General features: G+C 37.1%; 1 protein-coding gene across 1 annotated transcript; it reads right to left on the bottom strand.

Annotated features, from left to right (window-relative positions):
- Positions 1–1,934: 1,934 nt before the first annotated feature.
- Positions 1,935–12,173, bottom strand: LOC110114821. Its single transcript, XM_020847834.2, has 7 exons — positions 11,885–12,173; positions 11,737–11,817; positions 11,492–11,668; positions 9,415–9,585; positions 3,207–3,416; positions 3,024–3,112; positions 1,935–2,829 (listed from the first exon to the last, which is right to left on the bottom strand). The coding sequence occupies exons 1-7, from the start codon at positions 11,973–11,975 to the stop codon at positions 2,137–2,139; spliced, it is 1,512 nt and encodes a 503-aa protein (XP_020703493.1). The 5' UTR covers positions 11,976–12,173; the 3' UTR covers positions 1,935–2,136.
- Positions 12,174–13,070: the final 897 nt, after the last annotated feature.

Raw genomic sequence — 13,070 nt, 5'->3', positions numbered from 1 at the left:
GCAAGTCGACCACACAGTTTGGTTTATGATCCCAATGTCGCATTCTCCATTGAATTCAACGACATAGTTGCTATTTGGACCTTGATAAGAGCTTGTCCAGACGATATTACCTGCGCCGGAGAAGATGACAAGTTGGCATCATTATTCAGCTTAAGATGACATTGACCATCACCTTTGCCAGAGGCGTTGGAGTTCCAAATAGAGCGCACTAATATGGATAGAACGCGATCGCAATTACACTACAGGAAAACCCGTTATTACCGACGGACTAAATCCGTCGGAACACATAGATAATCCGACGGAACCTTAGGTTTCCTACTCACGTTTCGGCGGAAATTCATACACCGGTTTCGATCGCGTCGGTAAATTTTTCCCGACGAATATAATAAGCCGGAAAACGTTCCGGCGCACGTACCGACGGATTACCGGCGTAAAACATCGGGTTGGTGCCGACGACTTGCAACCGATAAATTCCGGCGCCATATGCGACGGTAAATTTCTGTCGGATTATCCGCCGGTAAGTACCGGCGGATAAAACGCCGCAAGTTCGCCGTAGACAACCCACGGCTTTGTTTGCGGCGCAAAATCGGCGCCGGAAATAGGCGGCGGAACTGGCGCCGGAAGATGAGCCGGTAGTTTCCGACGGAAGGAAGACAAAACATATCACAATTTTCCGCCGGAAAATCCGACGGTAATCGCGTGTTTTCCCGTAGCGTTAGTTTGCATTGTCAATTCACATTCACTGAGTACGAGAGAGGCTCCGGTAGTCAAAAATATCACCGACTTGCATGCTGGAGGCTGAGCAAGTTGAATACGAAGGTGCAAGAAATTTTGGCAATCCAAGTTAGCTAGCTGTACAATTTGTTCTTTATTTTCTTTCCTAAGTATTAGATCCTTAAATGAGTTAAAATATTTAATTTAGTTGGTCATAACTTTCGGGCTTTAAGAGACATTTGTTCACAAAATTTTGAATTTCTCTATTTTATTTTTTATAATTTTGTTGGTGAAAAAATTAAATAGGGGGAATGATATTTTAATATATTTTTAAATTTATTACTTATTTTTTTATTAGTTTAGAATCGATATTGTGAATGTATATGTAAGAAAAATATTGATTAAGACAAAACATATCTATAATTATTTATAGAAAACTATAAAATAAATAATTGAGTCAATTTTATTCATAATTTTGATATATTTTATTTGTGTAAAAAAAAAAGAAAAAGACTTAATTTATTAGTGCCTGTAATTTTTGTGATGCTCCAAATTAGAGCTATTAAAATCGGGTCACAGATCGGATTCGGGTCAATCCTAGAATTGACCCGGCACTGTTCGACCCGACCCGTTTAGCAAACGGGTTGATTTTTTAAACCCAACCAGCTTCGAGCATATTTTCACTGATTTTTTTTTATTTAATTCAATTTGCTTAAATGATAAAATTTACTTCAATCAGTTTAAAATAAACCAAGCTTAATTCAATTTGCGCAATATGATTTATTATTTTTTGAAAATAATATTTACTTATTTCATACAATCTTTTAAAACCCTTTTAAATTAATTAAAAACGGGTCACACCAAGATAATTTCGAATTTTTGGATCAACCTGAACTCAATCTGATTTTACAAACAGGTCGAAATCCCTAACCCCGAACCCGAAATTTTCAGATCGAGTTTTCAGGTCGGATTTTTAGGTCGTGTCAAATATTAATACCCCTACTGCAAATATTGCTGGCATGTTGCTAATCTTTTGAAGGATGACATGATGATGTTGGGATGTTATTAAAAATGTCACAACATAAGGGTTATTGAGGCAACAAAATGAATAACTTCCATGCAGTGATCAATAGATCAATAAACTCTTAAGCAGAAATCCTTCATGTTCATATAATCTCTGAACTTCAAGGCTCTGTTTGGACACTAAAAATTGAAGAAAATGAAACAAATTACCAATATTTATTGATTGATTTACGCATGTCAACCCCCTTTTTTCATTTACTATTACTCAAATTCCAAGCATCCAAACACAACCTCAAAGGACACAAGAAACAAGAGATATTAAAGAAGCTCAAGTAATAACTAAGGAATGAAGGCTTGATTTATCATACAAGGCAATGTATTCGTGAAGAAAAAAGATGTTCAGTAGCCGTTACTAAAATCACTGCAACCAATCCTGGAGCGTATCCCACACTGATCATAGTATGTTTCACCGTAATTTATTGCTTTAATCTCCATTGTCCTCCGCTTCCTATCTTCTTGAACAGCTCCGAACACAATCTCATTTGTTTTTTCACAGTTTTGCTCATAGAAAGTTTGAGGACCCAAAGAATATTGTCGATGCTGATGCACCTGCTGCTGCTGCTGCTGAGGCTGCTGTTGCAGTTGGTACTTCTGTTGATGAAGAAGCATTTTCCCATCCCAGTTGTTGAAGTAAGTCTGGCCTTGCCGAAGATGGTGGATCTTCTCAGGGTCCTGAGACATGAAGGCATAGGCTTTCCGAGGTGTCGGCGTCTTCGTCTCGGCAGGTGGTGGCTCGTCTTCATCAGGAATGACAAAGCTCTCCTGCACTGGCCATGAGTTATGCTGCCATTGTTGAGGAGAATTTTGGTGATGCTTCTTCTGTGGCTTCCTTCTGAAAATCATTCCAAAGATATCAGCTAAAGAAGATTTGGCGCCAGATAGAAGCTTCACATTTGAGACGAAGAAGCCTTCTTCTTCTTCTTCTTGTTTATCCGGCTCATTCTTATTAGGAATCAGTGGTGGTCTCACTGAACCCCTCATGGGCTTTTGGTATGGAGGGGGGATGTTGGTCTTCATAGGGATAACAGGTTCCTGTGGAAATGCTAGATAATTTAGTTTGACAATCCTTACAATCTTACAAAGTAGCATTCTAACAGTATAGTATGCAGCCTCTACAGTGCAGTTGAACCAACTTTTACTTGTAAATAATTGAGGTGATATCAGAATGATATAGTGAAAAAAATTTAATTAACCAACTATTTTCATATGGTGAAAAGGAAACTTACATCTTCTGGAGATAACATCCCTCCTACGCGTCGTTGAAGTAAAGCAAGCATGTAACCAAAGAAAACGGCAGCGAAGAGCACTGCAACACCTGCAATAGAAATGAAAATCTGAGGCAATTCAGTCCCAGGATAGGTAAAATAATTTGAATGGAGATAATGGAGAAATTGTGCTGCATCAGCTACCTAATGGAAAACTAGTTTCATACTGGTAAGCACAATCATCAAAATGAAGTTGGATTTCACGGATTGCCTGATTTCCTCTATCTACAACCAGTAGCGAGCAGCTACTGCCAATGTAAACAACTTCGAAATCGTTTGAAAATTTTGCATCTTCACTTGGCCCATCCGTATGCCCCCCTCTGTTCCACTTTCCCCCAGCGATCGTTGTGACCCCTGCAAAACACGAGATTTTCATCCACTTAGGAAACTAATTTGCTTTCGGATACTTTGTCCTGTTCTCTTGCTACGCATTAGTATGAAAATATTCAGAAATATACCCAATCATTCAAACTAGGAGTATTCTTTCATGCTAAATATAGTTATTTTATAAATTCTCAGAATGTAAAGTCTATTAACTTTATGAAACGAATCTGAGGTGAAGAACATTGTAACCAAAAGTTACGATCCGAACACTTTTGGTCGCTTTCAAGGTAGAGGTCGAGGTACCAAAGAGGCGTCTGTATTAGAGCCCTGATAGTAAATTATGAACATGTATCCAAATGCTCATTTAACATTAATTAGATGAACAAATTTAAAAGTTGGGTCATTTCCAGTTGACCTTAAGAGTTCACAATCAATGCTAATTTTGACAAAACAAATAATATGCATTTATCTAAAAACGCATAAAAACAATGAACTTCAACATATATAGCACACATTTTCCTATAAATGTCTAAACATGGTTAAAGTTTAGTCTTCTAATTAAAAAAAAAGCCTTAAATGTGAAAGCCATCAAGCATGAAGTTAGAAAGTCATATTCTACCAAAATTTTCAAGGTAATAGCTCTTAAGATTGTTATATACTAGCCATTTTGCCTTGGCCAATGCCTGGTGTTCTATAGCAGAACACGACAACAACATCAAGCCTTTAACCCACTGCGTGGGGTCGGCTAAATGAATCTTTTTTCTCTATTGTGTCTTATTAAGAATCAAATTTTCATTTAAATTTAATAACAAAAGGTGTTCCATAGCGAGTCCAATAATTTTATAATAAATGTAGCTAATAGTGTGGTTGTCATTACAACAAACTAACACTATAGCTATTGGAGCTTATTTAAGAAAATAAAGGTTTTGGTATTTTTTGCTGGTTAAGGTGCATGGCTTTCTTTAAAAAGGTTTGGTTTCTAACAATCTTATTCAACATTTCAAAGATGATTTCACATGGGTAATCATATTTTACTGAATAATGTTCTAAGGAAATAGATTAAGAATGTAATATATTAGTGATTTTACTTTGGCCAATGCCCAAGTGTTCTATAGCGAGATCGATAATTTTATAATAAATGCAGGCAATAGTGTCATTGTCATCACCCTGAACCATTAATAGTGTTATTGTCATCACCCTGAACCAACACATAACTATTGGTCCTTATCTAAGATAATAAAGGTTTAGCATTTTTACCAGTTGAGGTGCATAGCTTTCTTCAAAATGGTTTGGTTTCTAACAATCTTTTTCAACATTTCAAATATGATTTCCACATGGAAAAATAGTGAAAAGCCAAATGCATGTTCAGTATAGTATGAACAAATTCATAAAATAAACTACCGCGAGTTCAACAAATCCATGTTACCTGAAAAAATGCTTTACGAGTTGGGAGGTATAACAACTAGTCTGATTTTAACCACAAACTAAAGACAACCAAAGAACAGAAGGATGGTAGATTTATCATCTGACAAAAATAACACATAAAAAGGGAGGAAAACAAGTGATTTAAAAACCAAGAACTTCTATTAGCAACATAGAGTTCATATACTAAGGCTACAAAATCTTGTTCACTGATATGGGTAAAATAGTGAAAAAATCTATTTACAGATAAGTAAAAGAAAAGACAAGTGTAATGCATGGTGAACAAGGACTTGAAAAGTATTGGAAAATTAGGACAACACAAGCTAAAGAAGGAATAACCATCTTGCATCTGAACCTTCCAGAATATGTTCAATAAATAAGATGATAAAACATATTGGGACAGAACAAAAAAGAAAGACATTGAAAGAAACAAAAGAAAAAAATTTGTCGATCGGAGATGAGTCAAGAAATATGCCCATTTATAAGCAAAATTTTCCTAATCTGTCGTGGATAATATCCAAGTAATGTCCACTTTCTCTAATGATAAACAACAAATACACCATGTGATGTCCTGACATGTTTGGAGTGGCTCGTGTGCCTGACCCATACCTGTTAACGGCGAATGGCGCACCATGGCGCAAAGGTCCATTTGGAGCCATGGCGCATAGCGCACGGCGCGGCGCGCGCTATTTTGAACATGGCGCAAGCTATATAAAAAATATATTTTGCGCCATTGACAGCTATGGCCTGACCTGACCACAAAGTAGTAGAATAGAAGTGTAAGTGCTTTATGACCAAGATCAAGTGTAGATTCTGCGAACAAATCAAATTCATACGAACACCAAAGAAAAGTGAGTCAATCTGCAGCTGTTGGTCGAAGTCCAAAAAAAGGCTCCAAGCAGTGAAGCGCAACAGATTATGGTGCATTTTAATCTCACTGAAAATGATTCAAAAAACTGATTTGTGTATTCCTATATCTATTCATCAATAAAAGAAAGAACAATTCCCAGCAAACCAATTTATAGAAGGTTTACCTGCACATTACTTCATACAATTTTAATGCATGTAGTTCTATTTTCTGAAACAAGAAACCACGTAGGCCAATATGTGGAAATTCTGTGATATGTCGGACCCGCATTAGTTTCTCATCAAGTAATCCGTGTGCTCCAATTATATCAACTATAGGATGCTTGTCCACCTCAACAATCAGCGTGCTCTGATTATTCATGTTTTGATTATTTCTTAATTCCTTCCTTAAATGTAGGACCAACAATTAATAATGTTTTGCTCCTGTAAGCATTTAACTTTTCTGCAATTTGAAATGAAATTTGATTCAAGCTTTTCTCTTATAGTTCTTTCTAATTTTTAAAATGGTATCAGAGATATTCATACTCCGCCAAGCTCTGCTTTGTATTCCACCAAAGATAAGAATACAACAACACAACACAACATCAAGTCTTTATCCCATTACGTGGGGTTGGCTACATTAATCCTTTTTCTCCATTGTGTCCGGTTAACACTCAAATTTTTATTTAGATCTAATAAAGAAATATAATTTCTAATATTTTCTAACCAAGTATTTTTAGGTCTACCTCTACCTTTCTTAACATATAGGTTAAATCTAATACATCTACTCTCCTAATTGAATCATCAGAAGGCCGCTGTTTTATGTGACCAAACCATCTAAGGCGACTCTCTCTAATCTTATCTGCCACTAGAGCTACTCCAACCTTTTAACGTGTATGCTCATTTCGTATCATGTCTATAAGAGTAAAGTCACTCATCCACATGAGCATCCTCATCTCTACAACAATTAACTTAATATTATTATGCGCTCCAAAAATTTGCGCACCGGCCTCTCCTCTTTAGGGAGAGTTTTAATAAATTAAATTACGGGTAAATTTTCAGAAGGTAGAATGGGTTTGAAATAGGACACTACCCAGATATTTCACACTCATTTTGCGAGGACTTTGGATTTGAGTTCAGGTTTCCTATAGGTGCAAGCCCCTATAGTTAATTACCCCTCCAGATAATGAAAAAGAACTTTTGATTAAGGCTAGTCGTCAAATAGATGCATAGTATCCGGCGTATAGTAGCAAGAGGTTTGGTATTTGAAAATTTAATATTTAAAATTGAAATTTCACCATCTTACACTTAAAGCAGATGGTGACGGAGTGATGATGAGCCCAATCAAGATCTCATGATTCCGTCGTCCTGGGCGATGGTGGTCCCTGGTTTACTTAGTCAGATGAGGTAGTCGACCCAACCTGACAGAAGGATCCTAGTCGACGGTCAAGGTTGCGTCGTCCAAGGATAACTTGCAGACCTGGGGTGGATGTTTGTTTAAGGGGACAAATTTGAATCCACCTTAGTTGACAGAGGGCTTTGTGCTCTATTAATTATATTCTATTGATTCAGTGCTCAATAATTTAACGTCGTTGGAGAATATATGAGCTCCGAATATAATGATGTCATTTTGTGGCGAACTGATAGGAAACACTTGAAGATCTCAAGTATTTACTATCAATCCTCGAAAAACAACAAGCTTTCTTACCAAAATCCACACAAAAACAGGAAAACAGTATAAAATTTGTAATATTTGATGAAAAGGAAGCGGAAAATAGCGAGATAATATTGATCCTTTATTCGAGAGGAAAATCGTTCTCTCCCAATCTCTAGACGCCGCTAGAGCCCAAAAGAAATCCAAGAGATCTCAAATTTCAGCCAAATTCAAGATGCCCTAACCCTAGGAAAACAAAGTATTTATTGCATACAAATAAAAAAGAATTCCCTAAACAATCCCTACATTCAATTTCCCTCATAGAATCCATTCAAAAACCTTCCTAAATGAGCTCCAAGGGATTCGCATGCGTGCGGCTAATAGAAGAGACGGAGATGTTCCGCCTCGTTCGTGCCTGGGCCCGTCCAACGTGGATCGGCTGGACCGGTCCAGTGGATCGGCTGGACCGGTCCAATGGACCGGTCTAACAATATTCCCCTACCAAAGATCCACCTTGTCCTCAAGGTGGAGATATGCTCGTGTTCCCGTGAAGGTGGCCATCCTTGATGTGGCTAAAAATCCTTATTAAATTGCTGACTCAAGGGTTGCACTGAAAGAGAAATATCCCCTCCCTTCTTCACCCTGATCACATCCAGCTTATGTAGTCCCACCAGAAAATCTTCCCCCACCTCTTGTAAGACCCTAACCATAGTCTTAAGTGATACCATGGCTTTGGATAGCCCTGCATCTCCCCTTATAACCACCTTTCTCTCATCCACCATTAATTCCATCGTGAGTGCTCCCTAATTGTCCTTATTTTTCCCTAAGGTTTGTAACAACTTCATCCCCAAGATAACACCAATTCGACCTAGAAAGGTGCCAATCAGAGCTAAATTGAGACATTGGAGGGCTCATGTTGGCTATAAACCAAACCGAGTGAGCCAATGGAAACCTATTTGATCAATTTGACTTGGTTCGACTCAATTAAATTAAAATTGACTCTATTCAACTCAATTAATGGGTTTAGGGCCAATCAAACGATTGACTTCAACTAACTTAAATTGACCATTTCAATTTAGTCAAACTGAATTATGTTGAGCAAAAAAAAAGAATTTAAATTGATTAATTCAATTAAATTAAATCAAGTTAACTTGATTCAAAAACTGAGTCAATAGAGCTACATTTAAGGCTGCATGAAAAGATGAACTAAAGAGGGAGGTGATTTGATTTTGTCAAGATTTGGAGCCTTTAGGCTTGTATTTGTTGTCCCTTGTTCCTCAAGCAAGGGAGAGATATCCTAAGAGAGCTCCAAAATATCACATCAAATCTTCCAAATAATAATTGCTAGTTACCAAAGACAAGGTGAGTGATTTGATTGTACCATTAATTTTATTCTTCTAGCATTTGTATGAATATTTTTATTATTACATTTTTTATAAATAGCAACAGTTGTACCTAGAATGGAAATAAAAATCAATTGGATTTCTTACAAAAAACTCTCTTTGATGTTTGTTAATGTAGGCATTGACTGAAGGCAGAATACTGCAAATAGTTGTAAGTACAAACTCTTTCTTTCCTCCCTTTCAAACCTTTCCTTTTTAAAATTGACCGTGCCTACTTCAGTGTGCGTGTTAGCCACTATAATGTTCAGTGAAAACTTCAATTTGTGCCACCAATCCAGCTAAAAAGATATTACTAAATACTATCCAATAGAATAAATGCTTCTTAAATAACATGGAACTCAAGCTACAGGTTAAGCCGGAAAATGTTTGTCAAAAGGATATCTAAACTCAAGTTGGCCACAAATCAGTGGCTGATAAGATATCTTTAAAGAACCACGGAGCAAGCATTTGTTGAGGTAATTACTCCAATAAAGCATGACGCAGCTACAATCACATCAAAGAAATGATGAAGACAAAAAACATCTTAGAAAAACTCTACCTCAATTGACTTGGAACTTATAAGTCCGATAGAATCACCAATGAGAATTCTCAGGTTACCAGTTTTGCACTACGGGAACTAGTTTATTACAAAAATAAAGTAAAAAACACCTAACATTACCCCAAAAAAAACTAGAATTTCGGTGGTGTTACCCCTTTAGCATACCTGTATCGCTTATTTTTCTAATTGCCATATTCATGGTATCTGCAACATAGATGTTGCCCCTATCGTCCATAGTAAAACTCCTGGGATGATTCATCCTTGCTTCTCTTGGCCTGCCATCAACATGACCAGCATAACCTTCTGCCGAACCAGCAACAAGTTTGGGCCTGCTGTCTGCAAATCAACGCCAGTAGAAATCAGGAAATATGAGTAGCCATAATGAATGACATTAAGAAAGGTAAAGCAATGTTTCAGATGTTCTATGGCTCGCCAAGGAAAAAAAGTGGTGGATATAGCACAAGATAACAACAGACTATGTTCCACAATAAAAAATCTATATAAATGGGAATTCAATGGTGCACCTTGGATAGGCGTTGTTCAAAGTTTTATACACCTAAAAAAATGAACCCATAAATTGTTAAAATACAAATTTGCCATTTTCTTATTTCTATTCACCATATTAGTTACAGCTATTATTATCACTTTTTTGTATTATAATCCTCAAATGGTTGGCCTTCTGGGCCCGCCCACAATAAGCAACTTTTCTGCTCCAAAAACCTGGCGTTCAAGAGGCGTCCGTAGATGCCACAGCCCACTAATCGAGCCCTTGATATTGTCTACATACACGTCACAAGGGTCTCTACCTTACCTTTCTCTTCAAATGCAATAAGTACCAATCAATATAGTTATTTCTGTCAACTACTAATGGGAAGTTTAGAAAAAATAAGACACACATTAAGATGGTATGTAAGACTGAACTCGTTCTCAGAAACCCAACAAAGGATGAGCTCAGGAAGGTAGTACTTGTTCTTTTTTTTTCTTTTTCTTTTTTAGACAAAATTAAGGGATAATGTCTGAACTCACACACACACATCACATACGGATGATTCGAATCCAAGACCTCTAATTGATAGCCAAAGCACCTAACCAACAGACTAAAGAGAGCTGCGTAGTACTTTTTCTATCAAATTTTTATTTGAGATTGGCTGTAGTCAAAGATATTTTGAATTTCACAACTTTAGGATCAGCTACTGCCTAATTGGCGGTCAAATTTATAACATGGAGTGGAATACCATAGCAAGAATTAACAACATACAGTCTTAATCAGCAACGACTTTAATTTAGTGCAATTAGTGCCTAATTTTCTGTGGCATATACCATAAAGAATTTGTTGTGCGGATCATGAAGAGTAGCAAATGAGGAAATAACATACCAAGCATAAGCGTAAGCGATTAAAATGTTCAAGGATACTTGGCACATCACAGTAGGATAAAAAAATATAAAGCAATTAAATAGAAGCCATTACAACCATGAATATCAATTGGCTATAAATTTCATTAGGTTTCTCCACAAGGACATTGGAGTCCTAATGAAAACTTCTAAAATAGGAAAAATTCACACAAAGAATAACGCATTCATTTAAAAAATGCAAACATCCAGCAAACGCGTTAGACAACATAAGATGAAATAAATTTAATACAATATCAGGAAGTTGAAAAGTTGGGTGCGAGACTTTGTTAGCAATGGGCACAAAATTGTTACCAAGTGATCCACACTCCTAACAAAACCAAATGCCTAAATACTAAACAAACCAGAACAAAACAAATCACACATGGAAAGAGAAATAATAATTGCCTTTGCCTTGAGGGTTATAATTGCTTGTAAGAATAACTTTAGAGTTGTATAAATATTTTAATAGAGCACAATGGTTGCACATCAGACAATCCAAACAAGGAGACAAACTACAATGTTTTCTACCACAATACAACTTACTTTTGGCAGACACATAATGAAAGGTAGATCTAACAATTTACAGTATGAAAATCATCTTTCATTACACCACAAGGATCCCACCAAAAGCACAGCTCAGCTCCATTAGCTAAATGCCGGGAAACTATTAAACAGCCTCAAAACATTCTCCTCCTCCCAGAAAATGAAACTACATAAAATGCGTAATAGCTACAGCTAAAAAAACAAAAAGGTGGGGAGAGCAGAAATTTCACCCACATCACACCTAACCTTCAGGTAAAAAAAAAGGATAATCTAACAAAAGGAAAAACGCTGAAAAAGACCAACTCACATCGGGACAATGGCAGAGATATCCTGAAAATGTTGCTGTTCACTGAATCCAGAACCAAGAGCTCGCCGCCTTTCGAAACTTCGACTGAAAAAGGCTCAATCCCAAGCTTGCTACCGTCGAAAACCGTCTCCACAGTGTACCCACTCTCAAATTTCATCAATGGACGTCCGGAGATCACTAGAAAACAATCAAATCCCATCACTAAAAACCCGAAACAGCAAAGAATACTAATGGAGGGGCTATACCAGTCTTTGGAGAAGAAGTGATCGTCCATAGCCGTTTCAAGATGGCAGAGAGCACGTTGGAAAATAATCCACCCACCAACTCTGCAAGAAGGAGCCATACATTTCAGCAGTGATGGAAAAAAGAATGCGGAAAGGAAAATAAACCCACTTGCTGGAAATGCTGCTGAGACTGAGCTAACTCCACTAAGCACGAGCACCAGAAGAAGGATCAAAACAATTCCTTGCTTCCTTTCTGCCATTAATGCCAAGCCTTCCCAAGCTCAACCAACACCCCAGTATGCAGATGAAGAGGAAGGAGAACAGAGAAAAAGGGAGCTCAGAGAGAAACTGAGAAGGGGAATGCAAGAAGGGAAATTGATGTCAGATGATGGGAAAGAAGAGAAAACTCCATCATGCTCTCCATCTTTTTTTTTTTTTCCTATTTTACTGTCGCTACTGCAAGTATTGTGGGATAAAGAAGCTAAAAGAAGACAAGCGACTGCTTGAACCGCGCATACGCTGCTTCACCATCTCTCTCTCCCCCTCTCTCTCTCGGATTTAATAAAATTATCCGGTATAAATACTGTTTCGAAGGGTTGTGCAGGAACTTTTATTACGTCCGGTGAAAGCATGTAGAGGAACATCTGTTTGGAGGTAAAATTCTGTCAAAAAAATTGTTATTTGCTCGATATTGCTAGGTATTATTTGATAATAACGAGGAATACCTCTCTGTGAAGGTCAATACCGAGTTATACCGAGCAATACCGAGTTGTACCGAGTTTTTTCTAGGAAAAACTCGGTATTTTTTTTACAACTCGGTATTGCTCGGTATAACTCGGTATTGGGCCTTCACATGGTGGTATTCCTCGTTTTTGTTTGATATTGCTCGGTATTTGCTCGATATTTCTCATTTTTTGGCGCGATTTGGCCTCCGACCGGACGTTCCTCTACGTCCTCAGGTCGGAGGACGTAATAATTGTTCGTTGTGCAGGGTGTAAATTTGTTGGGTCAGAAATTTGAAATCAGCCCAAATTCAATTTGATTAAAATTTGGACCCGAACCCAACAGGTCGGCTATATAAATTTTTTTTCTCTATTGTATTATATTAAGAGATAAATTCTCATTTAAATCTATTAAAAAATATCATTTCTAACATTTTTCTAATCAAATATTTTTAAGTTTATCTCTATCTCTTTTAACATAGGTTAAATCTAATATATCTACTCTCACTAATCGAGCCATTAGAAGGCCAATATTTTATGTGACCAAACCTTTTAAGGCGACTTTTTCTAACCTTATCTGCCATTGAAGCTACTCCAATCTTTTCACGTATATGCTCGTTTCGCATTCTATCT

This window comes from Dendrobium catenatum, unplaced genomic scaffold (assembly GCF_001605985.2).
Source record: "Dendrobium catenatum unplaced genomic scaffold, ASM160598v2 fragScaff_scaffold_484, whole genome shotgun sequence".
In the NCBI taxonomy this organism is placed as follows: domain Eukaryota; kingdom Viridiplantae; phylum Streptophyta; class Magnoliopsida; order Asparagales; family Orchidaceae; genus Dendrobium; species Dendrobium catenatum.
This window is presented reverse-complemented; position numbering and strand designations above follow the sequence as displayed.